Source organism: Corvus kubaryi, unplaced genomic scaffold (genome assembly GCF_017639235.1).
Source record: "Corvus kubaryi isolate FWS band 111438036 unplaced genomic scaffold, C.kubaryi_AGA036_p1.0 74, whole genome shotgun sequence".
NCBI lineage: Eukaryota > Metazoa > Chordata > Aves > Passeriformes > Corvidae > Corvus > Corvus kubaryi.
Genome location: NW_024582061.1, coordinates 2,794,344 through 2,821,870, shown reverse-complemented (window position 1 = coordinate 2,821,870; position 27,527 = coordinate 2,794,344). Strand labels below are relative to the sequence as shown.

The 27,527-nt window shown below is 43.8% G+C and overlaps 2 protein-coding genes across 4 annotated transcripts; one reads left to right on the top strand and one right to left on the bottom strand.

Annotated features, from left to right (window-relative positions):
- Nucleotides 1-827: 827 nt before the first annotated feature.
- Nucleotides 828-15,066, bottom strand: KLHL42 (kelch like family member 42). The gene is made up of 3 exons (XM_042051148.1): nucleotides 14,126-15,066; nucleotides 7,544-7,737; nucleotides 828-3,749 (listed from the first exon to the last, which is right to left on the bottom strand). The coding sequence occupies exons 1-3, from the start codon at nucleotides 15,043-15,045 to the stop codon at nucleotides 3,298-3,300; spliced, it is 1,566 nt and encodes a 521-aa protein (XP_041907082.1). The 5' UTR covers nucleotides 15,046-15,066; the 3' UTR covers nucleotides 828-3,297.
- MANSC4 (MANSC domain containing 4) lies at nucleotides 14,148-27,527 on the top strand. 3 transcript variants are annotated; one of them, XM_042051154.1, is made up of 5 exons: nucleotides 14,148-14,235; nucleotides 21,537-21,680; nucleotides 23,636-24,031; nucleotides 25,400-25,534; nucleotides 26,464-27,527. In XM_042051154.1, the coding sequence occupies exons 3-5, from the start codon at nucleotides 23,803-23,805 to the stop codon at nucleotides 27,135-27,137; spliced, it is 1,038 nt and encodes a 345-aa protein (XP_041907088.1). In that variant the 5' UTR covers nucleotides 14,148-14,235; nucleotides 21,537-21,680; nucleotides 23,636-23,802; the 3' UTR covers nucleotides 27,138-27,527. The 3 variants fall into 3 exon arrangements, with proteins under 3 accessions (XP_041907088.1, XP_041907089.1, XP_041907087.1); XM_042051155.1 differs by lacking the exon at nucleotides 14,148-14,235 and having other exon boundaries at nucleotides 21,354-21,680; nucleotides 23,639-24,031; XM_042051153.1 differs by lacking the exon at nucleotides 14,148-14,235 and having other exon boundaries at nucleotides 21,354-21,680.

Here is a 27,527-nt window from a genome sequence, read left to right as displayed (position 1 = left end):
GTCCGATTTTGCTGGTCAGTATCAAGGGGAATCAATCCATGAGGCAGAGAAGATAAATAGTGGATACAGAAGCATTGGATAACCCAGACACAGCAGGAAAGCAGTGGATTGGAACTTGGATACAGACTTGGGAACAACCAAGAGCAGGAAACTTAGATGAACTACAGACTGTCGGGTGACCAAATAGAAAAAAAAGAAAGAAGGAAAGAAACAGGCTGGAAATAGCCATCAGTTCAAAATACAGGTAATTAGCAGAGGTTGAAGTAATTAGCACTTGTTGAGGTAATTAGCACTTGCTGAAGCAGTCTGAATAGCCAAGGAAGCAGTTGCAGCACTGAGGACAAATGCACTTCTTCCCATGCTCTGCAACTCTTTCAAACACTACGTACCAGACAAACCTTGTGCTCCCACAGGATGAACATTACTACTCACGTGACACTTTTGGAGATGAAGATGCCTGGAGCTGGAATGATCTCTCCATGCCCACATGGTAAGTTAGGAGCAACATGAGGACAACACAGGAATTTCCAGTTGATCAGACTGCAAGGACTCTTCAGCTACTTCTAAAATTAAGGGCCTTTTTCCTCCCACCACCAGAGAAAGGAGAGCACACTGGATCACTAAACAACATTTCCATTGGCAAAAAGCAGTGTTTTAATTATTCTGTTTGTGGCTCTCCGACACTTTCTTGCCCCAAAATATAAAAAGTGAATACAAAGTATAAAACTGATAAAAAGAAAATGAACGGGGTGCAGGACAGTCATTACAGTGTTTGGTTCTTTCCTGAGGTATGGGAACACACACATTGCATACTTTTCTGTAAAGGATTTTGTTTAAAAAAATCCATTTATTTTTATTTCAGCCTGTAGTAATGCAGTATATTTATAGAATTACACTAATTAATGCCACCACTAAATTAAACACCAGTTTTGATTTGTGACTGCAGTACTGTTAGATGTCAGTGGAGGAGGCATTTACACCATGGACTGACAAAAGAGTCTGACTGTATTTACAGTCAGAGACATCTTTGTCTTCTGCATTTGAGCAGGTTTTCCAGGTTTTCAAGGTGGTCACTTGATCACTGGAAGTTGAAACCAAGATAAACCCAGTGTGGAAAGGCCTCTTCTGAAAAAGAGTTATCACACCTAGAAGATAATGTCATAGTTTTTGGAATTATGACTGCACTAAAAATGAATTGATTTGAAAGGACTTGATTTGATACACCCGACTGCAAACCCAGGAGTGATGGGTTTTCTTGGTTAATTTGCTTGGAAGTGGAATGCTGCAACTTGGATGTGATTTCCTCCACCAATATTGGTCACAGTTGAGTGTAGGGTACTGAACCTGGAACTGAAAAGAAATTTAGGAAAGCAAGTAGCATAATGTGACTGAGATAATTTATCACCAGGCAATGGTACCCTGTTTATATTTATTCTGAAACACTTCTGAAATAAGCATCTTATGAAAGTTACCAATGCAGAAGAGCAATTGTGTGGTCTGATACTGCTGTCAAAACACAGCAGCTGCACAATGTTTTCAAAGGAAATAAAAACACATCCACATGGACTTAGCTAATAAAGTCATACAGAGCTGAGTGGCAGGCACCAGATTGGGCTGAGGTATGACATTCTCCACCAGGCTGCAAAAGTTCCACCCAAAAAGGTAAATCTTAGACCTCCAAAATATCTTGTGTCATGGTTGTTTTCATCCTAAAAATGTTCAAACACAAATGCCCACATTCTGGAGAAGTTTCCTGGGATTTTCTGTTTGGGTTGCTACAGGTGATTGGAAGCACCAAGATTAATGCGTGAGCAGTGATTGGTAAGGCACTTTAAGGCTGATAACCCTTTAGCAAGGACTGATTTAATTCAAAACCATGGAAAAGCAAGGAGTTACAAGGACCTTGAGGGAACTATTGCTGCCTCTGCCTCTGTACAACAGACACCTGTCTTCAAAAGAAGATTCAAGACTCCCGAATTCTAATGAAGAAGCAAAAAAGACATCTCCACACATTAGGAACTTGTTCAGGTGCTTTAAATCTCATCTTATCATGTGGAGACACGGCTGGAGCAGAACCAGCATCCCTGCAATGTGTTTAGCACACATGTAACCTGGCTCTTCCCACGGTGACCCAAAGCTTTTCCTCTCCTTGTTGTGAGGACACACATTCCACACCTGGGCAGTCACCTCAAGAAGATGCTTTTGCACTTGTCAGCTACAAAGAGAAAAGGGGCCAGTCATGGCTGCAGCTCTCTCAGGCAAGAGGCAGGACCTGGGAGAAGCTCCTGGAGTAACCACTCCAGAATCCTCACAAGGGAGTCCTCACAGTGCCCACCTTACAGTGCCCTTTAGAGAGAGAAACAACATAGGGTGGCAAACCTGAGGCAACCTCTCCTGGTGAAACAAGAAAGAGCCAACACTTATGTGCCCCTGCTCTGGGGGATGTTGTCAGGGAGTCATTGACAAGAGCCAAGCCTCCCATGGGTGTCCCACAGGAGTGTTACCAACCAGGATGTGCCTGGAGGAGGATTGCCTGCACTTAAACCTTTATGACAATTAGGAAACTCCACCCTTTGAATAAAGAGCCTTTTTACCTCAGTCTTAATGGTAGCAAGAAATGCTGCCAACTTCCACTAAAGGAGCATCTACTTTCCAATCAGCAACTGTAGCCTCTAGGTAATTCCTACCAGTCCCTGGCAAAGCACTGCATCACAAATAATTCAGAAGAAGTTCTTCTTGATGGGACCCTAATTGCTGGCACCTTTGAGAATCTCAGTTGCTGCTGTGGAAGAGATAAAAATGTATAGTACAAACAATTTGAAACAGTGTGCATTTGACAGAACACTGCTTGAGTAAAAACTGTATTTTGAAAGAAATAAATCCTGTTGTGGTTTTGATTATACTAATTATTTACTTTATTGAATTGTTTCCACTTTGAAAATGTGTATGTTTGTTTTGTTCTACACTGTCTACTAAAATGAAGAATAAAACCAGACTGATCAGTTTTGCCTTTGGAACTCCTATATCAATTGCCAACACAATAATTTTACATTTAAATTGCAAACAATACCTGGTGATATTTTAATCCAAACCAGTAAAATTTTCAAATTGAAATCTTAAAACTGTTTCTGGAAGCATTTCTCTTCACACTGGATTCTGAAATTTTTTTAGAGAACAGAATCAGTATTTCATGCCTGCATTATGCAAACACATTACATTCTGAAAGTGGAATTATTCAGAGGGAGCAATATTTCATCAAAGAACGGTTAAGGAACTGAAAAAAAACCCCTGGTGCTGTTACACTTCTCGCCCATCAGGCAAATACATAGAACAGATCAGAATGTTTTGTCCAAAGGCTGGGAAGCGCCCCAGTGACTCCCAAGTGTCTGTAAAGATGTTGTACTTCAGGAAGAGGCGCTGCTCCAAGCTGGAAGACAGAGTAATATTCCTACTCAAGATATAGACTCCATCGTTGTGGAGAGTGCAAGTCAAGTTAAGGCCGGATTTGGATGAGTTCTCATTGAGGTAGAGCCACTCTTTGGTGGCAATGTTGTAGGACTGCACTGTCAGCACGTCCTCGCTGGGGCTGGATCTCTGGTTTGGTCCAAGGTCAAGGATGCAGCCCCCCACCAGGTAGATGGTCTCCTCCACAGAGAGCATCTGCTGCTTGCGGACATGCACGTCGCACAGCTCCAAGTTGGTCCAGGAATCAGAAGTGGGACAGTACTGCAGGATGCTCATGTTCCTGCCTGAAACACAGAGGAGACATTCACAAATAGGTAATTCTGTCAGAAGGCACTCGTGGGGGAGCGTTTTTCTTCCCGACCAAGTGTCCCAGCCTTTACTGCAGATTGCTCACACACTGCAGTGCACAAGCAGGGCAAGCCAGGGGAGAAATGGTGATCACTGACAACTTTGCCCTTGACAAAAAAGCTTCGAATGTTCTGTTCCTTGGCACAAGGGAAAAAAGTTATGCTACTTCTGGCACATTACATGATGTAAATTTTCTGGGCATGCACATTTTAGCAGAATAATCCCTACCTTTTAACTTATGCTTTTAATTTTGTCTCTGGTTGATACCTAAGAATTTTTTTTTACAAAAAGAGAAATGGAGTAATATTCTCCTCTCCAGAAGTGGTCACAGATGAATCAAACTATCATGAAGACAGTATGCTTCATTAATGGCTGTCAAATGATGATTTATCATCCAAGCTTAACTTTGATACTTTGCATTTCATTCTATAAATTGAAGTTTTATGGAATAAAATTTGTAAAGCTGGTTACATTTCAGCAAGTGGCCTGGATGACCTAAGGGCTACCTTTTAAAGAGAGAAACACATTGTCAAAATCATCTCAAAACCAGGAACTCTGTGCTCTGCCATCAGGCAGAGGCTCAGAAAGAAGCTGAAATCATGTCCATAATTCACAGCTCAGTGCTCAGTGAATGCTTGTGTTGGCAATAGTGTTATTCCACAAAACTGTTACAATGCCACCCTGATTTATGGCACAGTGAAGAGCCTGGCTGTGCCCAAGGTTTCATTAAATTATCACAGAACGCACACGACTCAGTAAATTCAGTTCCAGTCTCTGGAGACCTGAGCTCAAATCCAGCCTCAACTGACAAGCGGGAACAGGTTTGCAGACTCCAGACGGGTCTTTTATTAAATCTGCTCCATGTTACCAGTCTGTGCTGCAGGATGACTTCCAGTGAGCTCCCAGGGGAAGAGCAGACAGGGACATACTGACGAGTTCTATAAGGGCACAGGTATAAATAGCCCCAAATATAACTGGACTGCCGTGAATGAAGTGCATCAGTGGTGTGACCAGGGAGGTGCTGCTCCAGCATTTGCACTCTGGTTTTTTTCATGTCAACGCTCCATGAAACTGCAGCTCTACACATAGATGACCTTTGTCTACAAACAATGTATCATTCACTGACTCATTAAGGGGAGAAGTCCCAATTAAGTTTCTATGACTATCTACAGCAGTAAACTTCCCCTGGAAAATGTGCTATTTGAGAGGAGGTGTATGAAATAGAAGTCCATTGCAATGTGGCCCTCACATGCTCAGTCCACAGCCTGGGTCTTTTATATCCACTGAAACAACAAAAAAAACCCCAAAACAAAACCCACAATACAAAACATGAACACCACAGTGCCTGACATGGAATTTCTGTTAGGATCTACATTCACAACTGAGAGCTGCAAACTCAAGAGAAGGACTTTATTCAAGAAGTGTCATTATAATTTACAGTGGGGAATTCCAGATCCCGCCATCTTTTGGAAAGTGCAGTCTCAGGAGAAAGCTCTACACAAATTAAAAAAATAGCCCACAAAAATCTACCAAAACTGAGGTATAAACAGAAATACCAAAAATTACTAAAAATAACATAACATAAAATCCATTAATTGCTGCACGTGTTTTATCTAGTAAATGTAACAAACTAGCAAATAAACCTTAAGTGTTTTTTAGATCTTTAGGCCTTAACACTTTGACACCTGCATAATTTGAAAGGAGAATCATCAGTTAATCGTGGCAATTCTGGTTTCTAAGTCTGCTACCTGTCCTAAGCCAAGATGTCACAGAAAAACTGATTCCAGACCCTTGTTTGGGAAATTATTTATAACAAGCACAGGTGTTTGTTGTCCTGAGTGATCCTGGATTTGCATTTCATCTTATAAATCGAAGTTTTATGGAATAAAATTTGTAAAGCTGGTTACATTTCAGCCTAAATGTGTTAGTTATCTACTGCTCAAAACTTCATATTGTTTTATGGCCCTATTTCCATCAAAAAAGGCTTTTTAGGAAAAGACCTAGGAAACAACAGAGGTTTGGAGGGCAGCAGCAATCCCCTGGAGTGTGGAGGAAGCCAGAGGTAACTCACTACCCTCCTTCAGCTGAACCCACAGGTAGCAAGTACTGAGTCAGGAGCCTGACACAGGGCAGCAATCCTGACTGCACATGCCTTGTGCAGGAGTTTTAAAAGGAATAGGATCTGAATCAGTAATGTGCTAATCTTCCTCTTTATGACACCAGGAGTAGGCAGCCTGATGAAAGAACAGCACAAATACCAGAAAAGGAACTTGCAGAGTGCAGAGGGTGTAGGAGAAAAGCTGGTCCTCCCATGATTGTGTAGCACTCTTAACCAAGTCAGAGGTTTTTCACCTTACCGCTTCTTTTTCTCTCTCCAGATAAAAATGCCAAACTGCTAACTCCGGTCTCTAGAGACAAGACTTCCCATTAACCTGTTTCAACCCCTTCTCCTCGTTCTCCTGTCTCACAGGATGTTTCCCTTTGGATCTGACTTCTCAGCATGACAAGTGTTTCCTGCCAGGCATTCTGAGTCCCAGTGCTGGACATGAGGGAGCACAATGGCCCCAAAAGATGCCATAGTGGGGATGAGCAGAGGACTGGGACTGCAGCTCTCCATATAAGACACTGGCACATTTTTCTCAGAGAAGCCACTAGGCTCTGGGTCAGAGTGGTCTGGACAAAATGTGTTTGAGGGTTTTCATTACCAAAAGGACCACAGGGGGTGGCAGTGTATCTTTTATAAACTTTAAAATGATTCAGAGCTCAAATCTGCTCAGACACTAGAAGGGACAGCTTGTTCTAACATCAGTTTAGCTTTGCTTGCAGTACTGTCTGTAAAAGCTGATCTGTCTTCTAACTTCATTTTCTGTTTGGAAAGAAAACCCTTAAAACTACTGTGGTCAACCGAAGTGGGCAAAGGCCAAATTCAAACTTACAAAATCCTGGTAAATACTGAATATTTGACATGTTTAAAAAACTGACTTCTAAAGCTCTGAGAAAATGGTCTGCCTCCCAAAAAATGGCACTATGTACTTAAAGAATGAACAAATGGGAGCTCTTTTTAACAGCACTTGTTTGCTCACTGGATAAAAGAAAAGTAATTGTCAGAAAAGAATGAAACTTCAAATCTTTCCCTTTGTTCAGTGTCCTCAGAAAATCTGGTATAGAAATCAAATAAGTTAAAAGTGTGGGTTCTTGCTTCAGCTTTTGATTACTCTATTAAGTTATTAAGGTATAGCTTGAATTTGCCTGTGAAAACAATTAAATACTGTAGTGAAAAGACCATGACATCTATTAGTACATGAGAAATACTAATGCAGGCAGATATCTTCTAGGCATTTTTCCTTCTGACAGTCTAAACCAGGTATTTAAAAAGTAAACAAAGTATATCTGTTGAGACCTCTATTTACTGTGTGACCAAAATCTAAGAAAAGGGGTAGCAGCTAAGCTGGGTGCTGAAGTACCCACTAGTTTGTTCTCTCCAAATAACAGAGCCCCAGGTCCACACAGGCTCTGAAAAAAAATACAAATACCTGATTCTTCCCTGACAGAGCTGTTTTTTTTGTTTTGTCAATTATTTTCTAGCAGCCATTTATTTCTATGTCTTTTAATGAGCATTATGCAGCCTTCTACACAAGTTCAAAAGCTTTCCTGAAAAACAAGAGAAAATTATCCGAGCCTTGGAAACAATCAGGTAAAAATCAACAAGAAATAACAGCAAACTTGTTACCTCGTGCAGTGTATCCTCCAATAACGTAGATCTTGCCCTTGCATTCACAAGCTGAGAATTCTGCAAGAGGGTTTGGCATGGACGCCACGAAATTCCACCAGTCATTTTCTGGGTTGTAGCACTCCACGTTGGAAAGGGACTGGCCACCGATGGCATAGAGCTTTCCACTGACAGCCAGGAGCTTGAAGTTGGATCTGAAAGAACAGATTGCAGCACAGAAATGAGTTGCATCATGTACAGAAATACACAGGAAAGTTCTGATGCTCTGACACACGCTTCACCACTCACAGTTTGCACCATCACTTCAGGTATCTGCAGCATCTGAACTCTTCTGTGCAAGGCCAAAATGCTGTAACTACATTGGAATTACTCAGGACAGTACCCAGTGACATTCTGGATGTTGTTGATGATGCTGCAGAGGCTGAGGAATATTTTGTTTTATATCTGTGCCAGTTCAGCTCTGAATGTTTGGTTTAACCAATGTGCTCAGTAGACAGCTCGTTTTTATTAGGCTTTTAGTAATGTGCCATTGGTGGAGAAAAATGCATTACATGGACACACAGTGAAGGATATAATTTCAGTTAAAACTGCAGAAATTTCAAACAAGACTTGATGGATGCCTACGAATGCATACTTGTTTTAGGCTGTATTATGGAATCTCTTTAATAACCCTAATAAAAAAGCAATTTAAAGTGGAACACATTGAATCCTGTTCTGCAAAAGAAAGAAGAGAGAATCTTCTGTACCCTGTTCAGCAATACATCCTCTGAAGCAAGATCTATCTGTAAATTATGTCCTACTCATAGCTGAACAAAAATTACATTGCACTCCATGACCAATGCCCTCCGAACTGGTCATTTATTTCTTAGTCTGTTCCATTATGCTCTCAAAATTCACACACGGCAAAGGGCAACTTCCTAATTCCTGAAGCACAAGAAGTCTCCTATCTCACACCCTGAAGGTAACACAGACACGAACAAATGGTCCATGGGTATTAAAGGTGCAGGTCTGGAGGAAGAAACTGGAGGATGTGAAGAGAGAACTCTTGGATGCTCAAGCTCTTCCTTCCAGGTAGGGAAGCTGGTCTAACAAAGGATGAGCTTTTCCTCTCCCCAGGAACAGCCTCACTGCCTACAAAGGTTGTTCCTTCTCTTCTGCTGAGACAATTGAGACTTTACTATGAGTATCGCAATTAACTGGATGTGTGGCAGTCCCTGGAGTGCACCAGCTCAGCACAAAGCCAAACAGGGAACTGTGTTGTGTCTGTAACACTGACATGATGTTTCAGACCTGCACTGGCCTGCTGGGCAGCAAAGGGAGTTCCACCCTGTGGGAATCCAACATTCAAAACTTACTGCTAAGTACTTTTGCAGGGTTTTGTCTGGACAAAATGAACCCTGCCTAGCGGCAGACTGCCCTGCAACTTCTTTTTATTAAATGTATTTGGAAAAAGGATTTGTTTCCAGATGGAATCACTTTGTTCTTGTCATCCTGATACAGCTTTGGAAACTAAAACGTTCCTTTGAAGGAATTAATTGCTTTTATGCACTTTTTTTCCCCTGACATGAGCGATTAGGTCAGTCTGTTCATATTCCCTCAATAGCAATTATGCTTTCCATTTTAGAGAATTCAGAATACCATAGCAATCAATAGCAGGTATGAAATGAGGATAACTACTTGCAAAAAATTATGATTTTCAAAGGAATATACCTGTTGTAAAAGTTAGGACAGAAAAAAAAACCCCCCAAAAATTAACAAAGGGGCAAAACCACAGGGAATATTATCTTATTGAAACACAAACAGCACAACTTCCAGCTTTAAATATTCTAAAAGGAGGCCAAAAACCTTTGTGTCAGCCATTTAACCACTTCCAAACACTCATTAAAATGGAGTGGAGGTATCTCAGATTTATGGAATTCATTAACAATAAGGTTCATTTTACTCAAAAGTAGCTGCAAATATCCATCAGCACACTTTATATGAAAGTTTGGACAATGGCTCAACATGTTATGAAAAACTTCTACCATTCTCCTCTACATGCCAATAACAGCAGGTGTCTTTACGGAGAGTGAACATTAGGAAATACTCAGTTCATTTTTACACTCTTTTAATGCATTGGAGCAGCTGGAACCAAGGAAAGCAAACACTGAGCAGGGAGCCAGCTCTCCACAACCAACAACTGTTCCATGGACTACAGCCTGGAAACAGCGAGGCCGAATCTGTCAGATTCAACCACGATGGAACTCCACTCACACCTGCGACTTGCCGAAACATGAGGGATCAAGATGTACTTTCCAAAAAGCAGGCCTAGTGGGTCCCCTCTTGCTGGGACAAGCCAAGGTATGAGCTGCCTCCTGCTGCCGCCATTCACTCTGAACAGAACCCCAGGAACACCAGCGAGTCGGAGCCATGGAGTTTTACCATTGCTCAAAATCTGTTCCTTCGCTCAATAAAGTACAAAGCACTACGTGCACAAAGGAAGGAAAATGTAACACAGGAATGCAGAGGAGCTGGAGGTCAGAGCGGCTTTCTGCACACAAGACAACACTCCACAGCTTCCCAAACCCCCCCCCCATGGCTCTGGATTGTGTTAGGTGTATCTGCAGGAGGCCATGGGGGCAGTGGCTATAAAGGACCAGCACACATGGTTTTTGTTCACTGACAATCTCACTTAGTGTACAACAAAAAAGAGTTAGCCCAGATACTGGAGAGGACTTTCTGATCAGAGGGGTGGCTAAACATGGGAACAAGACACCTGGGAGGAGGATTCCAAGGCAGGCTGGGATCTACATTGCTGGAGGATTTCAAGAGCAAGTTAAATGTGAATTTGTTTGCAAGGTAGCCTTGGTCCTGCTGCAGAACCTGAGCCTTGGATTAACCAGCATTGCTTTTTCCTGCCAAATAATCAATTTAACCTTAAAATTTCTCAAAAATCAGATGACTTCTTTATACCAGAGTTAAAGCACTTACAACAGAGACAAGGAATCATGAAAGCACAGTTACAAAGCAATTCCAAAGTGTTTTACATATTTTCAATGAGTTACTTACATGAGTCTGCCGAGTACTCTGCATCCAACATTTGGCTTTGGATCTGTGTGATACATTTCTGACAAATAAGGTATGGATGGCTGTAACTGAAAAATTTCTGAAGTCTATTTTTCACCAGCACAGAAGAAATTTGAGTGAATTTTAAAAAAAAGTATACAATGAGGAAAGAGAAGGTCTCCTAAACAAGTAGCATTCTCTAGAAGCATCATCTCCTATATTCCTGTAGGAGTCCTCAGAGTGGCAGCAGTTCAGGCTCAGATTGCTCACAAAAATCACGTTCCACATGCATGCGCCTAACTCCAGCCAGGGTCCTACTATGGTCTTCCAAGCCTGGAAGATTTACCTGCCATGAGTAGGAAGGTTCTGAAGGAAAATAGAAGTGGAATATACAGCTCTAACTGGCACATGCAGTAGAAATCCTATATTATTTTTAAGTAGCAAATTTCAACAGACACTGTTCACTTAAAAAAAAAAAAAAAAAAAAAAAAAGGTTTGGCAAGGTATTCCAAGACATTACTGCAACAGTCCCCTATGCACTTTGTTACCTTCTTGACCCCAAAGACCACGAGTGGTCTCGGGCAACACTTACATGGAGCTGCTTCCATTAAAAAGTTCAGGTCATTCTCTGGAGAATTCCAAGTACAGAAACACCTCTAGAATGAAAAGGTCTAGAAACTGTGATCCTGTGATCTGATGTGGACTATTTGTGACCAGCACTGGATTTAGCACTCAGACAATGAGAAATTCCATGCTCAGTCACGGGCTTCCTTTGTGAGCCTGGGCAAATCATTTTATCTCCCTTGTGTATGCATAAATTGGGAATAACACTTTCTCGGGCTCCTGGGGGCATCACAAGAACAACACACAGGAGCTGCCTATTGTGAACAAGTTTGAAATTAAAGTAATAAGAACTGTACACCTAGAAAGAAAGCCAACAGGGATGACCCAAACCAGAACGGCTGCTAAATATTCAGGTGGCTTTTGTCTTCTACTCAGAAGTAGGTTAGGACTGTTTCATCTAAGCATGTGCAGAGAATCCCAGCATCCTGGGATTCTCTATTACGACAATGGAAATAATTCACAATAAAAATACCGTAGAACTTCAAAGGTTTGTTTAGGGCAGAAAACTCTCATATGAACAGAAGGGCAGCACAATTACATCCATAACTCCTCAGCCTTCCCTCGAGGCCAACACATGCAGTCACTCATGCAGGACAAATCCAGATCCTCTGCTGTCTGAAGTCAAACCAACTTCAATGGAAACTAGAGCCCTCCCTGAAGGTATGTCCAATTTCATCCACGGGATGTAATTATATCAGCTGGCATAAATTCATTTGCCAGACAGTCACATGGCTGTAATTCCTAACCAGAAGGCTGGGCAACCACCCTGCTTATTTTACTACAGCATAACAAACTAAAAATACAATGCCAAGCAAACTGCAGCTCTAATTGCAGCACAGATGTGCTGCATACAGGCATCGGCACTGGTCATGTAGCATGCAAACCCCTCATGTTAAAAATGACCCTGCTCTTGGCTCCTAGGGCATAAGCCATCCCTCCCTGCCACAAAACACCAAGCAGGTCATCAGGGAGCTGAAATGGTTTGTCATATAGAAAAAATAACAATTAACAACTGCAGAGATGAGACTTCATGAAGCTCATAAAATCAGAAACGTGTTTTGTGAAGGGGTCAGATGAGCTTCCATGAAAAAAAGCTCCCCCAGTTACTCAGGGAGCAACATCCTCCCTGCTACTTTGCGGGTGCAATTCTGGGTACTTTCTGGCCTGCAATAACCACCATGGAATATAAGACTAGAGATTATTCCAAAAATATCCATTTGCATGCTGCTTTTCTGCAGTGAACGGCCAATGTGAAATTCCATTCAAAGGAACGCCTTGCTGTCACCTGAGATGGGTTTGAAGATTAAGTTAGCATGGCAATTCCATTGAAAAAAGTAATGTTAGCAGAAAACATCCATGTGCATATTTCAAGTAGAATGATTATAGATCCTAGCAAAAAAAAAAAAAAAAAGGGGGGCAAGGGTGGAGGAAAAAAGGGTGATCTAGAGTTTGAATACACAAACTGCAAGGTGCAAAAACGGCCTTGAAAAGGTATTTTTTAAAAACCCAAGTTGCAGTCACCAGACATAGTAACAGCTCTCTTGCTATACACATCACAGAAACAGAACCTTGTGACGTGGTCAGCATGGGACTTCTGTGGGGAAGTTAATTTCCATAGGAGATGCTGCATGGGCTGATCCCATCCTCCTTTTCTAGTGAGGCCAAGTGCTCCCAACCCCTTTCACATAGGTCCTGCTGTAGAATGAAGCCAGCTAAAACATCTCAGGTCCCCAGGCATCTCAAGGAACTCTGCTACAGGCTCAGCTTCTAAAAAACAGGTCAGTAACAAAGGGTGTTTTCAGTATTTAAAAGCCAAACACTCATTTTACAGATGAAACTTTTCCCAACACTGTTCCAAGCAGTCAGAAACACTGAAAAAACAGTTCCTGACCAGTTGTGATGACTGATTACAGAGGTGATTATTTTAGTAAAACTCTCTCGACAACACAAGAAGTGGGGGGGGGGGGCGGCGCGCTAAGGTGAGATAGGAAAGACTTAATTTTAGGTCAAATCCCTGTTTTGAGTGGGTTTAGGTGGCAAAAGCTAAATGGAGACAGGAATAGAGACTGCACTTTGACTACCCAGATACAAAGCATTATGCCAATGGTTTGGGTCTCTGCATGCTCTTTCAGTTCACTGGATTGAGAAAACAATTTCCATTCTAGAGTGAATTTTGGCCTCCATACTTTTTCAGAGAGAAAAGATAAAATTTAAAACAATTTTATTAAAATGGAAACAAAGAGGAAGTTCATGTTGGAAACAAAGCCAGTTTGTTTCAGTGAAATGAAAGCCTTTGTTTTTATAACTCCAAAGTGTGGTTAAGGTAGAGCAGCCACAACCTTGGCCAGGGAGAAGGCCTCTCTTCTCGGGTCCTCCTCAGGGCTAGGTCTCTATTACTCTTTCAAGTACAAATTACACAAGTGTTTCTGAACACCAACTACAACATCAACATGTAATGAACAGTTCAAAAGGATAAAGGTAAAAAAGACAAATTGTCCGAACAATGAATGATTCCCAGATCCAAATATTCACATAAAGTGAGAAATTTCTCACCATCTTCCTGACATTTTTCTGGTATTTCACTGAAGTGCAGGCCTACAAAACATCTGCATTTTTATGGAAGTATAAACCACTGGATAACTGCTCCAAATAATTTCTTTTTGCCATCTCCAGTTCCTGGTATAGCCTGGATATCGCCACTAAGAGCAGGAAAACTTGTCACTTCCTTTACTGGAGTTATAATATACCACAACGAAAGCAGGAAAGGAATTTTCTCATCGGGTTTGTTTGGTGGTTCAGAGCACAGACAGGTCTGTATCGTATCCCTAAGGCTGAGCCAGTGCCATGTGACTCAACAGGACCTATCTCAACACCAGGCAGGGACACGCGAGCATCCCAGGGAGCAGGGGTTACCTCTTCTGGTTCATCGAGGCCAGCTGGCTCCACTCGTTCAGGCACGGGTTGTAACAGTGCGCGGCCGAGATCTCCTGGCTCGTGATGCGGTAGCCGCCGACGATGAACAGGTAATTGTCCAGCACGGCCGAGCCGTAGCCGCGGACGCTCAGCAGGTCGGCGGGCAGGTTGTTGGCCAGCGGCAGCCACCGCCGCGCCTCCTCGTCGTACCTGAGCATGGCCCAGGGCGCGTCCCCGGCCGGGTGACAGCCGGCCGGGTGACAGCCGGCGGGCAGCCCCGGCGGACAGGCGCCCATCAAGTCCCCGAGCAGCACCAGGCTGGCCGTGCCCCTCATGCGGCGCTCGCGCAGCTGCTGCTGCAGCGCCGGGGGCAGCAGGAGGTGCGGGCGGGCGTCGGGCCTGCGCAGCACCTGGTGGTAGTGCGCGGCCATGAAGTCCAGGCAGGCGTCGTGCAGGTCCTGCAGGCCGTACACCTGCGCCAGGCGGTGCAGCTCGAAGCAGTTGCCCAGCCGCACCTGGGACAGCAGCAGGCGCAGCAGGGGCGTGACCTGCAGGTAGGACGCGGCCTCCACCAGCTCCTCCAGCAGCGGGGGCTCCTCCTCGCCGCCCTCCTCCTGCTCCAGCCTGGCCAGGCAGGACGTGTTGATGAAGTCCAGCACCAGCTCCAACCCCAGGGCGCTCAGCCCCCCGCGCAGCAGCTGCTCCTCCTGGCCCTGCCCTGCCTCCCGCATTCCCGAGCGGTAGAGCGCTCGGAAATAGTCGCTCTGCTCGATCAGCTTCCTCTTGCACACCGGGTAGCACTTGTCCCCCAGCCGGATCTGCACCACCTCTTCTCCGGCACCGGCCCCATCCCCTGCTTCCCCTTCCCCCTCCTCTTCCTCCTCCTGCCGCCGCCGCCGCCGCCGCTCCGCCAGGGACATCGCTCACCGCGGGCCTGGCCGCGCCTCAGGCCGGCCGCAGCCGCCGCGCCGGCTCCTCCTCCGCCGGCCGGGACGGGCCGGGCCGCGCCGGGCCGGGCCGGGATGGGAATGGGCGGAGCGGCCCCGGGGTGCGGGGAGGCGCTGCCGCCGCTCCGGCCCTGCAAGGAGTGACAAGGGGAAGAAAAAAAAAAAAAACAACCGCACACAGGGAGGAAAGAGAAAAAAAGCCCGAAAAAGGCAATGTTGAGCGCTCCGGCTCTGCCCGCCGGGGGGGCCGTCAGGGCATCCCCCGGGCCCAGCCAGGGTGGGTGTCAGGGACACGGTGGAAAGGCCGATGCTGGGCTCCAGGGGACAGCCCAGAGGCACAGCGGTCCCCCCTGGTGCTCCCCTCTCCTGATTTGGGCCGGGATCGCAGCTCCAGCCGCAGCTCTAACCCCTTGCCATAAATGTACCGCTGCATCCCTGGCGAGGGGCGACATTCCCGAGCCACACACGCAGGGAAAAAGCAGCGTGTGTGTGCCTGGATCCGCGCACTGGCAGAGCGGAGGAGGAGCGGCACAGCCAGCCTGGTGCCATCGCACCCCGGCACTGCCGCATCCCTTCCCGAGCAAAAGCCTCCCGGAGCTCACCCTGTACGGCCAGTGCAGCAGTGGGACTCGGGAATGGCAAGTGCGATGCGTAACTCTGCTCTGACCCTCCCGACTCCCTGCGTGTCTCAGCCGCTGGTTTGCCCTGTGAAGACACTGCATAACCTGTTCTGCTACTCCATCTTTTCTATTTAAACTAAGTTCCTGGAACAGGACATCTCATGAGAGTGAGCTGCGTACCAGGGTCCTGAGTTTGTTTGACACGAACAAGGAAAGAGCAAATTAACGACTGAGCATATTGGGCAGGGGTTAAATGACAGATTTGCTGTTTGCCTTGCTATATTCTTGAAATAGAGTGACAGTCCTTTTTTTAAAAAAAACCCTACCACCTGCTGAAACAGATGAGAAGTCTGCCATGCCTATATTCCTATGTGATGATACTTACTATGAAGATGTTCAAAACACATTCTTTACAAAGATACTTTCTTCGGGTATTGCAGACCATAGAAAATCTTTCCCTTTAGCAGTAGTGTGACTCATGTCCAGTTAGTGCAGATTGCTTAGTTTTCAGACAACTCCCTATTGTCACTGCTCAGAAAGGATCTTTCCCCCCACTATTAAAACATTTCAGTGGTATTAGTCTGTTCTGTGGGTTTTTTTCCCCCTCTCTTCTAAGGAAGACAGGGTTGTTTACCTTTTACCATTTCCTCTCTGAAATGATCCTCTCTCACTGTTTTGTTGATCTTCAGGTTCATAACTCTAGGCCATAGGGATAACGCAAATGTCAGTCTCAGTTACAGGTGTTCTTTTCTGCTGACTTTTATAAAAGCATTTTTTGAGGTGAGGTAGATTTCTGCACATTTTTGTTTTTCACCTCACTTCAAAGCATCTTCATCATCTTGCTTTTGCAGGGCCCATTTCATGTTCTGAAAACCTTTTATATAGGATCTCAACCAGACCCAAAGAGGTAATTTCAGCAGCCTTCACTAGCTGGGACCCCATCACCTCTCGCCTTCTCTTTCCTACTAATTGTGTGTCACTATTTGCTTGGTTTGTGTTCCTCTTTCAGTCTTTCTCATTATTTAATTAATATTCAAATTCCACTTTCCTGTCTTCTGTCCTTGATGAAGCACCACATTTTGCTTTTTGGTTTCTTCCAGAGTTGAAGCTGAAGTATGAGCACTGGGCTGTTTTTTTCTCTGCTTCAGGTTCACCCTTCAAAAGACCATCACACACACCAAATGTCTCACCACCTCAGTAGGAGTCCAACCCTTAATTCCTTCTTGTTCTTTAAATCCCACAGGCAGACAGTTCAAGCAATTTTAATCATTAGTACTTCTGAGGAAAACAGAGATTTCGTGTTTGGCATGGCCAGGAAGCTGTTGTGTTGGAATACAGCAGGATTGCCATCTTTAGACATCTGCCTGGGAGTCCCTTATGTTTCATGGATTCGTAAGTTAGCTCCTAATTGGTGAATGCTTTTTCCATGTAGTCACTTATGGTAAGTTCAGCCTCAAAGTGTTGACACCACAGCCTGGGTGGATGGAATATTTCTTCTCTGGCCATATGTTGCCAGATGTGCCTGCGCCTGCCACTCAGCCTGGGATTTCCAGTCCTCCTTCCTCACAGTCCATGAGGCTTGTTAATGAGCTGGATCAGTTCTGGCATGTACTAGTAAGTGTTTTATTCCTGCCAGTAAACTTTCGAGGGCACCCACTGCATTCAGCAGGAGCTCTCACATGCCCAAGGGGTCAGCACTACTGAGTGGCCACTTCTGCAAAAAGCCTGTTTCCTTACCCAGTTGTTTTTACTGGGCTGATTGTCATCTCTCTGTGCTAAGCCAGAGTGTGCTGACAGGGCAGGTCCCTTGTTTTTTATTACACTCATCAGTCAGCCTGTGTGATGTGCTTATAGACTACTTACACTGCAAATGCACCAAGGCAGGGGCTACTCTTTTGTTCCACTTTTGTGGAGATAATGTCACCTGTCTTCCAGTCTACTGCTCTACTGGTTTATTCTAAGATCAATAATACATGTTATTATACTGGAATCAAAGAAAAGGCTTTGCTGTTTCACTGGCAGTCATCTTGGTTGTACCTTAAGTGAATAGGAAATGTATTTTTCAGAGTGGGAACTCTATTTCTAGAGCTACAAAGCCAAAATCTGTAGTGTAGAGCCATGAAGGATTTGCATGATCTTTGAAACAAGTATGAAAGACCATCTGTCATCCTTCAAGAACATGCTGAAGCATCAAGCATGAAAACAATCATGGTAGATGTTAAATGAGTTTATGATGCCCTGAAGAACAAGACACTTAAACAGAGAGGAAGACGAGGGTAACTGTGCTCAGCATTACAATACTTGTCTTCTAGACTTTGGCTCCTGGGGCAAAATCTTCAAGCTATTTTAGACAGTTCAGGTCTACCTTTACAGTACCTGAGAGACAAATTGATACCAAGGAAAGGTGTTCTCAAGTGCCAACAAAGGGACTGTGAAGACATCAGAGAGTGTCAGTAAGGTCTCTCTTGCTCCAGGATTGCATTGGCCATTTGTGCTACATAATTTTTCTCTGTGTCTGATGCCTGAACTATTTTCTTGTAGTTAATGTCTGAATTACTTCCAAGGCTGAAGAGAGATCACTCTTTTCTTTTAAAAGGACATGGAAATGGAAGAAGCTTTTTTCATACAGCAACTCCTTTGTAACAGACCATTCAACCATGACACAGAGAATCTGAGCCTATCTCTGCCTGGGCACACATTTCTATAGCCCTCTGACTTTCCCAACGTAGCAAAAGCAAGGAATCACAGAGAGTCAGGAGGAGTTATTGCTACAAAGACAAGAAGAGTAAAGCCAGAGAGACACTGGATAATACTTGAGAACCAGAGAGTAAAACCGACCTGAATGCTCCGAGGAAAGGACCACACTGAGTGAAAAAAACAGTGGAAGATTTGAATTCCTTTCAGCCTTATTAGTGTAAAGTGTGAACTGGAACCAAATCTGGGGATATTTAAAATATCCATGCTATCTGATATAAAATATAAAGTGCCACATTCTGCCCTCTGAGATGGCAGGGAATTGTACTGCACTGCCAGGGAACTGTGTATTGAGTAATAGTGGAACTACTCAAGACAGGAATTGGTCTTTTGGAAAGGATTTGCCAACTGCTGCCATTTTCCCTGTCCCAGGATACAAAGTACGCATCTGTGGAACACAGGAATTACCCTGCAGTATTTCAGCATTAAAAATATCCATGTTCTAAAAGATCTTGGCATTCCTGAGAGGAACTGACCAGAGCATAATTTTCCTTCAGCTGAACTCTGTGATTTGTGAAGGATGACCTGCTAAATGAGGGTAATTTCTCTTTTCAGATTCCCAGCCAAACAAAGCACTTCTTACCCAGTGCCATTAGCAATGCTGTTCCAAAAACAGAAAAAAAAGAAAAGAAGGAAAGCACTGTTACTTCTAATAGCACTTGTTTATACTTTATTCCCTAAAATTTTCTGTTAGTTTTTTTCTGCTTTTAATGTGCTGTTTAATTTATTCCTTGCAATAAAGGTATGTTGCAGCACTACTGAAAGGGTACTTGGAGTGGCATGTTTTTTGAAAGCAGATTATTTACTATCAAGTACTGATTAGTCACATCTGAGTGATTAATACTAAAGTGTGTTCTCCTGAGCTCTCTCTGGGTAGGAAAAAGGCTGGCCCAAGAGTCTGTGTGTGGTGGGCATTCTCTGTGGATCATGAGGAAGTCCAGGCACCGGCCAGCAGAGTGGAGGTGGAAGAGTATAAATCCTTACAATGGCCTTCAACCTGGCCCATTTTTTACACCACAGACCCAGTAAGGAATTTCTTTGAAACTCCCTCAGGTGAAATGAATGTTCCCTGACAAAACCTGAACGGGGGTCAGGCTGCTGGAGCACTCTGCCTGCTGCTGTACCTCCTCTTAGGGATGTTTGCTCTGCACAAATGTATTGTGCATCCACAGCCAGGAATTTCTTGTGCAGCTGTGCCTGGAGGAGGCTAAACTGGGTGCTTTTAAAACAGCAGATATTTTTTAATCCTGGTGCAGACAGGCAGAGCTGAATTTTAGTACATAATAACTAGGTAAGATGGATGGTAATCCACACGGAAGACTTCCGCTCAGTATCCAGCTCTATAAAAATTCTCCACAAGATTGAAACTCCATCTCCTTTGCTTAGTTCAAGTTCTGCCACAAATCAGCATCTGTTCATCAGTGTTTGATAAAAATTGTGCTTTTTGTCATGAACTTGGCTCAAGTTGATCTGCAATGCCAGCAGATTTATATTTCTATGAATCTAATCTGCTGTTTGCTTGAACACACAGTCCCCAGCCTTGGGGCAGAGCTTTGGCCAGAATTAGTCGGAAGCCAAGCTCTGAGAGAATCGCAGGGCCTGGCAACCCTTGGAAACAAGGGCTTAAAAAATGGTTTGCATGAAGCCCCAGGAACAGAAACTGTAATATTTCACCTCATTTTACCATGTTGCTGGGATGGGACTGAAACCAGAATCTTTAGATTCATTTGTCCCTAACCTCGGAGAAGGTCAGATTCATTAAAAATGTGATATATTGCTCCAAACCCAAACCTGACCACTAATAACTGTTTTTGACAAAACAGTTCTCTCAAAAATGCTATTTTGTTGGACTTTAGATATTTTGCAAGAGTGTTTTGATTTCAAGGAAAATTTTAAAGGAGAAAGAAAGCAAGCACATTATTTGAATAACATCAAAAAGACTTGGTTTAATTTTTTTCCATGTATTTACATTTCATTACTTTATGATTCATTAAATTAGTCTTTTTAAACTTTTATACCTTAACAGAGTTACAGTGACATATTCTGAAATTATCAGTATACTTGGTTTACTTAAAATTTTGCCCTTACCACTGCTATAATAAAGGGAAAACACATGTGCATATCTCAGAAAAATGAGATAAAGATGATTTTAATACAGGATTGAAATTCAGTTTATTTATGTGGAGCACAACACAGGCAGGGCACTTCATGCTGATGTCACATGGGATTATGCTGCACATTTGATTAAATTCATTACTGACATTCACAGGAGGACTTGGGCAGGTTCATACCTCACCGGGGAAACTGCTTGGTCTCACTTCTCAGTTTGTCACCTTCCAGCTGCTGTCACACAATACCTGGAGGAGAGCTCAGTGTAACCCAGCTGTGGCCTTCTGGTGCCTGAAGGGAGCCCACAGGAAAGATGGAGAGAGACTATTGACAAGGGCCTGGAGTGACAGGACAAGGGGCAATGTCTCACGCTGACAGAGAGGGCAGAGTTAGATGGGATATTGGGAAGAAGTTGTTCCCTGTGAGGGTGCTGAGGCCCTGGCACAGGTTGCCCAGAGAAGCTGTGGCTGCCCCATCCCTGGAAGCGTTTAAGGCCAGGTGGGATGGGGCTCTGAGCAGCCTGGGATAGTGGAAGGTGTCCCTGCCCATGGTAGGAGGGTAGAAATGGGTGAGCTTTGAGGTCCCTGCTAACCCAAACCACTCCATGATTCTACAACTAAACACATCCTTTCTGGTCTTTACATATTCTGAGTAATAGAATGTAAAAGCTAAATACAGTTCCAAAACTCAAGACATATCTGTTACTTCATATGGAAAAAGTGTCTGCTTTTGCTTCTGTTTGGCAAAAGAAGAGTTAATACCTGATGATGAATCCTTTGTGCTGGGAAGCTCCTGGATTGTGCCATTCGAACTGCCAGCCCAGGTGGGAAACTTCAGGGACTGCTTCTGATTGTAAGAAGAATCATGAAAAAGATCATTTTGTTCCAGCGTGGCAGGTCCATTTAAATCTCTTTTACTGAAAGGTCTGCAAAAACATCCATGCTCTCACAGGAAACAGGCCCCTGCCTTTTTGTTTTCCAGGAGGAAATGTGAGGAGTCGGGTGAAAGGAGTTGCTAAATAACATGAAGCGCTGGTCTGGTACTGGCCGGACACTCCCCTGTATCGGTGAAAGCCTCTTGGTCCCTCTTTGCAGAGCACATGGAAAATCAGCCACTGGTTTGCAGGTAAGACTCGGGGATTTCTTCTTGCAAAAAGTCTGTGAATTAAAATTTCGGCACTAATTTACATTTCCCATTGAAAAGTCAAAGTGAAATTAAGGGGAAGCTGGAGAAGACTGTGAAATTTAATAGACAGAAGTTTTCTGTTTTTAAAGGAAATTGCCTAAAGCAGCCATTTATTCACTTATTTAAATTTCTTTATCTTTCATTAACAAGAAAGTTTCCCTGCAGCTGTTTCTGTCCTTACCATTTATTCAGAGACAGAGGAGGAGGAAAGAATACTTCTAATCTCCTTGTTAAGTGCTTCAGAGTTATTCAGAGTCTTCCAGGTTTCTCTTCTTGGAGATACAGGAAGAGTAGGAGCGAGGAAAGCAATCAGAAACCAACATTTTTGCATGCAAATCTAACAGAACAAAACAGATCTGAAATTCATACTAAACACAGGACGTAATGCCAAAATACAGGCATATCTTTCCAAATTTTGAATGTGTTCTATAACAAGTGATACCTTGGGATATTTGGAAAGCTGAAACAAATATTTTTAAAAATACACTGTCAATAGCGCTTGTGGCAATGGTAGATAAATGGATAAAAGCTTCCCTGTGCAGTCCACTGAGTGCAAGCTGTCAGGTATTTTTAAAGGTATTTAAGGTTTTAAGTGCTGATTATCACAGAAATGAAAATATCCAGCTACCAAAACTAAATAAAACAACACAAGTGCCAAGAGCTGGTTTTCAGGACAGAGGCTTGAAGAATTACCCGCTTACCCTCTTTCTAACAGTTTAATTCTCATATTCCCCACAACAGACATTTCTTTGGAATCTTCCTAATTATAGTTCCAATGAATAAAATAATGCCTTGGTCTTGCTGATGGATCAACAGGGGTAACTTGCTCTGGGCTTTATAACCTTCCAGTGAGCTGTGTAAGGAACAAAATATTACACCTGTCAGTTCATTTCCAAACTGGGGGACTAGTTCTGCAAAAACAAACATCATCTGTAATGAACGAAGAATTAAAACGAGTTTGAGGCTCTCCCCACTCCACGTAACTGATCTATACTTCATGTGGAAAGGGGGAAATCCCTTGATTCTAATCTTAAAGGATAAAAACACAGTGTAAAATATTCTTATATATTGAACACCCAATTTTTATTGCAGACAACCGTACTTCTATCTAACTCTCTCAAACTCACTATATAGTCCACTGTGTTTAAATGAACTCGTGTATTGTAATATTTTCAAGCCTTTCTGTATGACAGGCATAATGTGGGAATCAGGGATCAGACTTGTTCCTATTAAGAAACAAAGCATGGGCGTTTCAGTTTTCAGACCAGCTGCTTCAAAAATCATCTCCCTGTATGTCAGCTGTGTTTTCTTTCTGACAGGCCTTTCCCAAGCAGAAAACCTTGTATAGACTGCTCAATATTCTTAAACTTAGTAGGGGCAGAACTCTCTCATAGCTTGAATGGAGGTTCCAGCCCTCTCCAGTCAGAGAGAGTTCATCTGGTCCTAGATCTTTGCAAATAAAATTGTATTATTCTTGAAATCAAAACAGTGTAGGGAAGAGGAACAGATCTCCACCTCCACCTCTGGCTGGAGGTTCATTTGTTAGCAAAGAAGGCAAATATCTGCAGTCACCAGATAACTCAAAGTGTTCAGATCCTAAACAGAGCTGTTTCTCTGTGCTGAGTGTAACAGTGTTCCTGAACAAAATGAGGTGGAACAATGTGCTGAGCTTGCTATTATTCACCAAATCTCAAGACTGCCTGCTTAGTTTGGTCTGAGAAGGTCAAGAGACCCAAAAAGGGGACCACAGAAACAAGAAAATTCTCCGAACAACTAAAACCAACCTGTCCCTTTTGTGTCTCAAAAACCATCTCCAAATAATTAAGTTAGAGAGCAACAATAATAACTGTTACAGTCCTCTGTAGCTCATTAAATGGCTGCTTTCTTCCATCCAGCAGCTGCCCAAACAGCGCCATGGGCATTGTCTGGAGGAGACCCTGCTCACGCCCCTGGCAGACCTGGCAGCATCCTCAGCCCTCCAGGGATGGTCTCTGCAGTGCTGGTGCGGCCTTCCGTGCACCCCTGGAGCAGAGGGGCGCTCCCTGAGCCCTGACACGGGGCCATGGCTCTGCTGGTGGCAGTGGCAGAAGTGCTGCTGCTTCTGGGTCTGGCTGGGGAGTCCCAGTGCCTCTGCTCGCCCACTGCCTTTTACAAGAACTGCTGGATCCGGCGCTTCCCAGGCCTCCTGGTCGACCTGCGGGAATCCCAGAGGAGGGGAGCCCAGCTGCTGAAGGGTTATGCAGAAATCTCACCCCAACAGTGCAGCAGAGCCTGCTGCCTTCTGAGGAATGGTGAGTGCTTGTTGGCAGGGTCATGGCACACACTGAACCCCACATTTTGGGTAACGTTTATATAAACAGTCCTTCACTTGAAGAAGAAATAGAGGGGGTGGAAGGAGGATCTGTAAATTTTTTTGAGGCAGGAAAGCAGAGGCACATTGTAACTGTTGCCCCAACTTCAGTCCCATAGAAAGGAAATTGATAATCTGTATTTTTGTAGAAGACTACACTAGGAACACATTAAAATCTTAGGGTCTGCTTTGAAATTTTGGATCTCTGTTACAAAGAGAGAAACTCTTCAGTATTCATCCCCATCTACTGAAGAGAACAACCAGTGACAGTGATTCCTGCAGCAGTCTCTTCATGGAGTATGGCATCAGACTAGGACATGGTGAGAGGGAAAGTGAAGAGGACACACAGTTTGTCCTTCTCTGAAATACAAGAACATTCATGTCCTTGGAAAGAGCACTCTCTTATTCCATGTTTACATCATGTTTCTGATGCAAACCAGAACAATAAAGCTCTAGTAATCAATGATAGCAGTTTTTCAGCTGGCCACCCCTTTTCCCCAGCCTGGTAAACTCAGGCTCAGAGCAAAAATAAGCAAGATCATTGCTTGTCCTAAGCCTTGTACTTTATCTGTATCACACTGAACTGGTACTACTCTACAGGAGTGTATTTTAGGAGGATACATGTGGTACATGTGTCCTGGTGCCTAAATTGTTAAAAACTCTCCGGACTGGAAAGGGATTTGGATATGGTTTTGGACGATGAAAGTGAGGCACCAGTTACTAAAAAAAGTCAGTATAAATTTTGATGGTATTTTGAATTATGAGCAAAAGTATGACCTTGAGAACCTGACAGTGACGTAAGTTAGGTAAGTCCCAGCAGCAGTCCTGGGAAGAATCAAATTCTGTCTTAAATAATGTGATGTGAGAAAAACATTTCAGCAAGGTTGTTCCTATCTGGACAACAGACTTTTTCTCATATCCCCCCGTATGGGACTGGATACTTACAGAGATAATAAATGGTAACTCAAAATCTCCTTTTTATGTTCTTATATAGTCAAGCAAGATTTGTTACAATCTTAACTAGAACAGAGACATTAGAGGGCACTTCAAAGGACTTTAAATCAGTTATTATTTAATGAGATACACGTGTAGAACTCAGATGGCTGTTCTAGGCCAGATGTAAAATAAGAATATAAGTTCTCTTTTGTGTGCTCAATTAGTTTGTATGATAATGAGAGAACCACAGGATCTGGTCTCTCTTCCCACAGGATCTGGGCAGATATAATGAACTTCTGATGTTAGATAACATCATGCAAAATGCAATGGTCATTCTGCTGAGAAGCTCAACTTTGTTCTTTATGGGTTCCAGTCTCCTGCAATCTAGCAGTGTTCTACCATGGAGCCATTCATGAGAACAAGAACTGCCTGCACATGTCCTGCCCAGCTTTGGAAAGCTGCATTCTAAAGGCTGGGGTTGATGTCATTTTGTACAACATCACAACAGGTAATTAAGCGATTCATTTATAAGGGCTGAAAAGACAGCAACTATGGGAAATGTTAAAATGATACCAGGTCAGCTGCTGTGCTAAATGATCTCCTGCAGTGACACACAACCCTAAAAGAGATGAAAACTTTTTTCATTTTTCATTAATACACCTACTTCTGAAAATACTTCCCCCCTCCCTTCCACTCAGTGAGAAAGGAGCTCAGAGATCCACCCTGCTCTCAAGACTCATGCTCTGAGTACCTCATCAATACTGTCCTTGGCCAAAATACCCTCCCAGCTCTAAGAGACGGAGAGGAGGCTGCCACTGCTCCACATCCCCAGACCTAACCAGCAGCAAGGCTGAACATTTATTTTCATTAGGCACATGCACCACAAGCACACAGGTAACACAGACAAACACATAAAGCAGATGCACCAACACAGGGAGCACCAAAAGCCTCATCCTGCTTTTTCTGTGAGTCAAAATAAATATATTTATAAATACATATGTATATATACACACACATATATAGAATGCAAAGTCCCCCAGCAGCTGGGCTGAGATGCTCAGGCTGCCCAGTCTGGACCTCAGTCTCCCCAGTTGCTGTCACTGGGATGTCTGAGCCCCCAGGGTGCAGCCTCCCTCCAGTTGCTGGTGCAAACTGTCACACACACAGCTTTCCTGGATCTCCCTACCCTGAGTAGCCTAGATCCCACCCTTTCTGCACCTTGGGCTCCTTCCCTAAGCATCCCATAGCAAGTTGTCTGTAATCCCAAAATGCACATCCGTTGCATCCCATGAAGTGTCCCATAACCTGAGGCAGTGACACCTCCAATCCAAAAGGGAATTATTTGGGCTCCCTGCCCTGCCCCTGTCTCCATGGATCCTTTTTGTGGGTGTACAGGCAAGCTTTAATCAATAAACTAACATTATTCTAATTTAATAGGAATTGATCCAGATCTTCTCATTTTTGAGAAACTGAAATCCCAAGAGCCAAATGCTCACTCCTTAGCAAGTAAACCTGAGAGGCAGCACAGCACAAAGACCCCTGAGTGTGGAAGATGCCAACCTCACAATGCCACCATGCCAGGTTCTCCTCTGCTCCGAGCTCCATCTGCAGCCACGAGCCATGGCTTACCAGCAAATACTCACACCCCGAGCTGGAGCCTGACAGTGCAGAGAACTGAAGGTACTGCCTATTCCAGGGCAGAAACTTCCCCAGCAGATGAGCATTTTGCTAAGAGGACAAGCAGCAGGTCAGTCACCAGCTCAGACAAGAAGACTGCACACTCAGCACTGAGCCCCAGGCCTGCCAAGGTGTTATCCCACGTGGCCACCCCTCCTCGCCTGAACAGCAGCAAGCAGCACCTCAATGAAACCAAAGGCTACAGCGGGAGGAATTCCACATCGGATAATGAGGCAGCTGCCTGGGAAGCTGCAGCTTTGGGGGTCTGGTTGATTCCTGTTGTCCTTTGCTCTTCTCTCCTCTGCCTGTGCTGTTGCACTGTTGCTCTCACAGCCGGGCGCTGCAGCTACAGGAGGGGTCACTATAAACCTGTAAGGACAAGAACCATGTCCAGACAGCTCATAAAATATGCTCCTGTCAAAGGTAATCTGTGAAACACCATCCTGGCTATGGAACAAACAGGATTTTAAAAATGCACCCCCTACGCCAGCTTACTTCTCCCACAGAACCAGTGATAACTTAGTTCAGCATATTTTGGTTATGATTTATTTCTCAGCAGATGAAACACAACTCCTCATCTCTTTAGGTAAGAAGCACCCACTCACAGCTCCCACTGTTTGAGACATTTAGGTTCATAATCTGATGCAATTAATGTCTGAGAAACACTGTAATACTTTCCCCCAGGTTCACTGCAGCTGCAGTGTTGGTATCTCTATGTGGCAGAGAATTATTTAACTGGATGAGAAATCCTGCTGTAGTTATCTCTGTGCTTGTCTGTTTGCTACCTAATGAATAAACATCCCATGGAATGCAGGAATACACAA

Coding starts and splice junctions, on each gene's coding strand:
- MANSC4 (XM_042051154.1), top strand. CDS start 23,803: ATGGCTCTGCTGGTGGCAGTGGCAGAAGTGCTGCTGCTTCTGGGTCTG. Junction 24,032..25,399: donor CTGCTGCCTTCTGAGGAATG/GTGAGTGCTTGT, acceptor TATGGGTTCCAG/TCTCCTGCAATCTAGCAGTG. Junction 25,535..26,463: donor TTTGTACAACATCACAACAG/GTAATTAAGCGA, acceptor CTAATTTAATAG/GAATTGATCCAGATCTTCTC.
- KLHL42 (XM_042051148.1), bottom strand. CDS start 15,045: ATGTCCCTGGCGGAGCGGCGGCGGCGGCGGCGGCAGGAGGAGGAAGAG. Junction 7,738..14,125: donor GCCTCGATGAACCAGAAGAG/GTAACCCCTGCT, acceptor CTGTTCTTTCAG/ATCCAACTTCAAGCTCCTGG. Junction 3,750..7,543: donor TGGAGGATACACTGCACGAG/GTAACAAGTTTG, acceptor TCTGTGTTTCAG/GCAGGAACATGAGCATCCTG.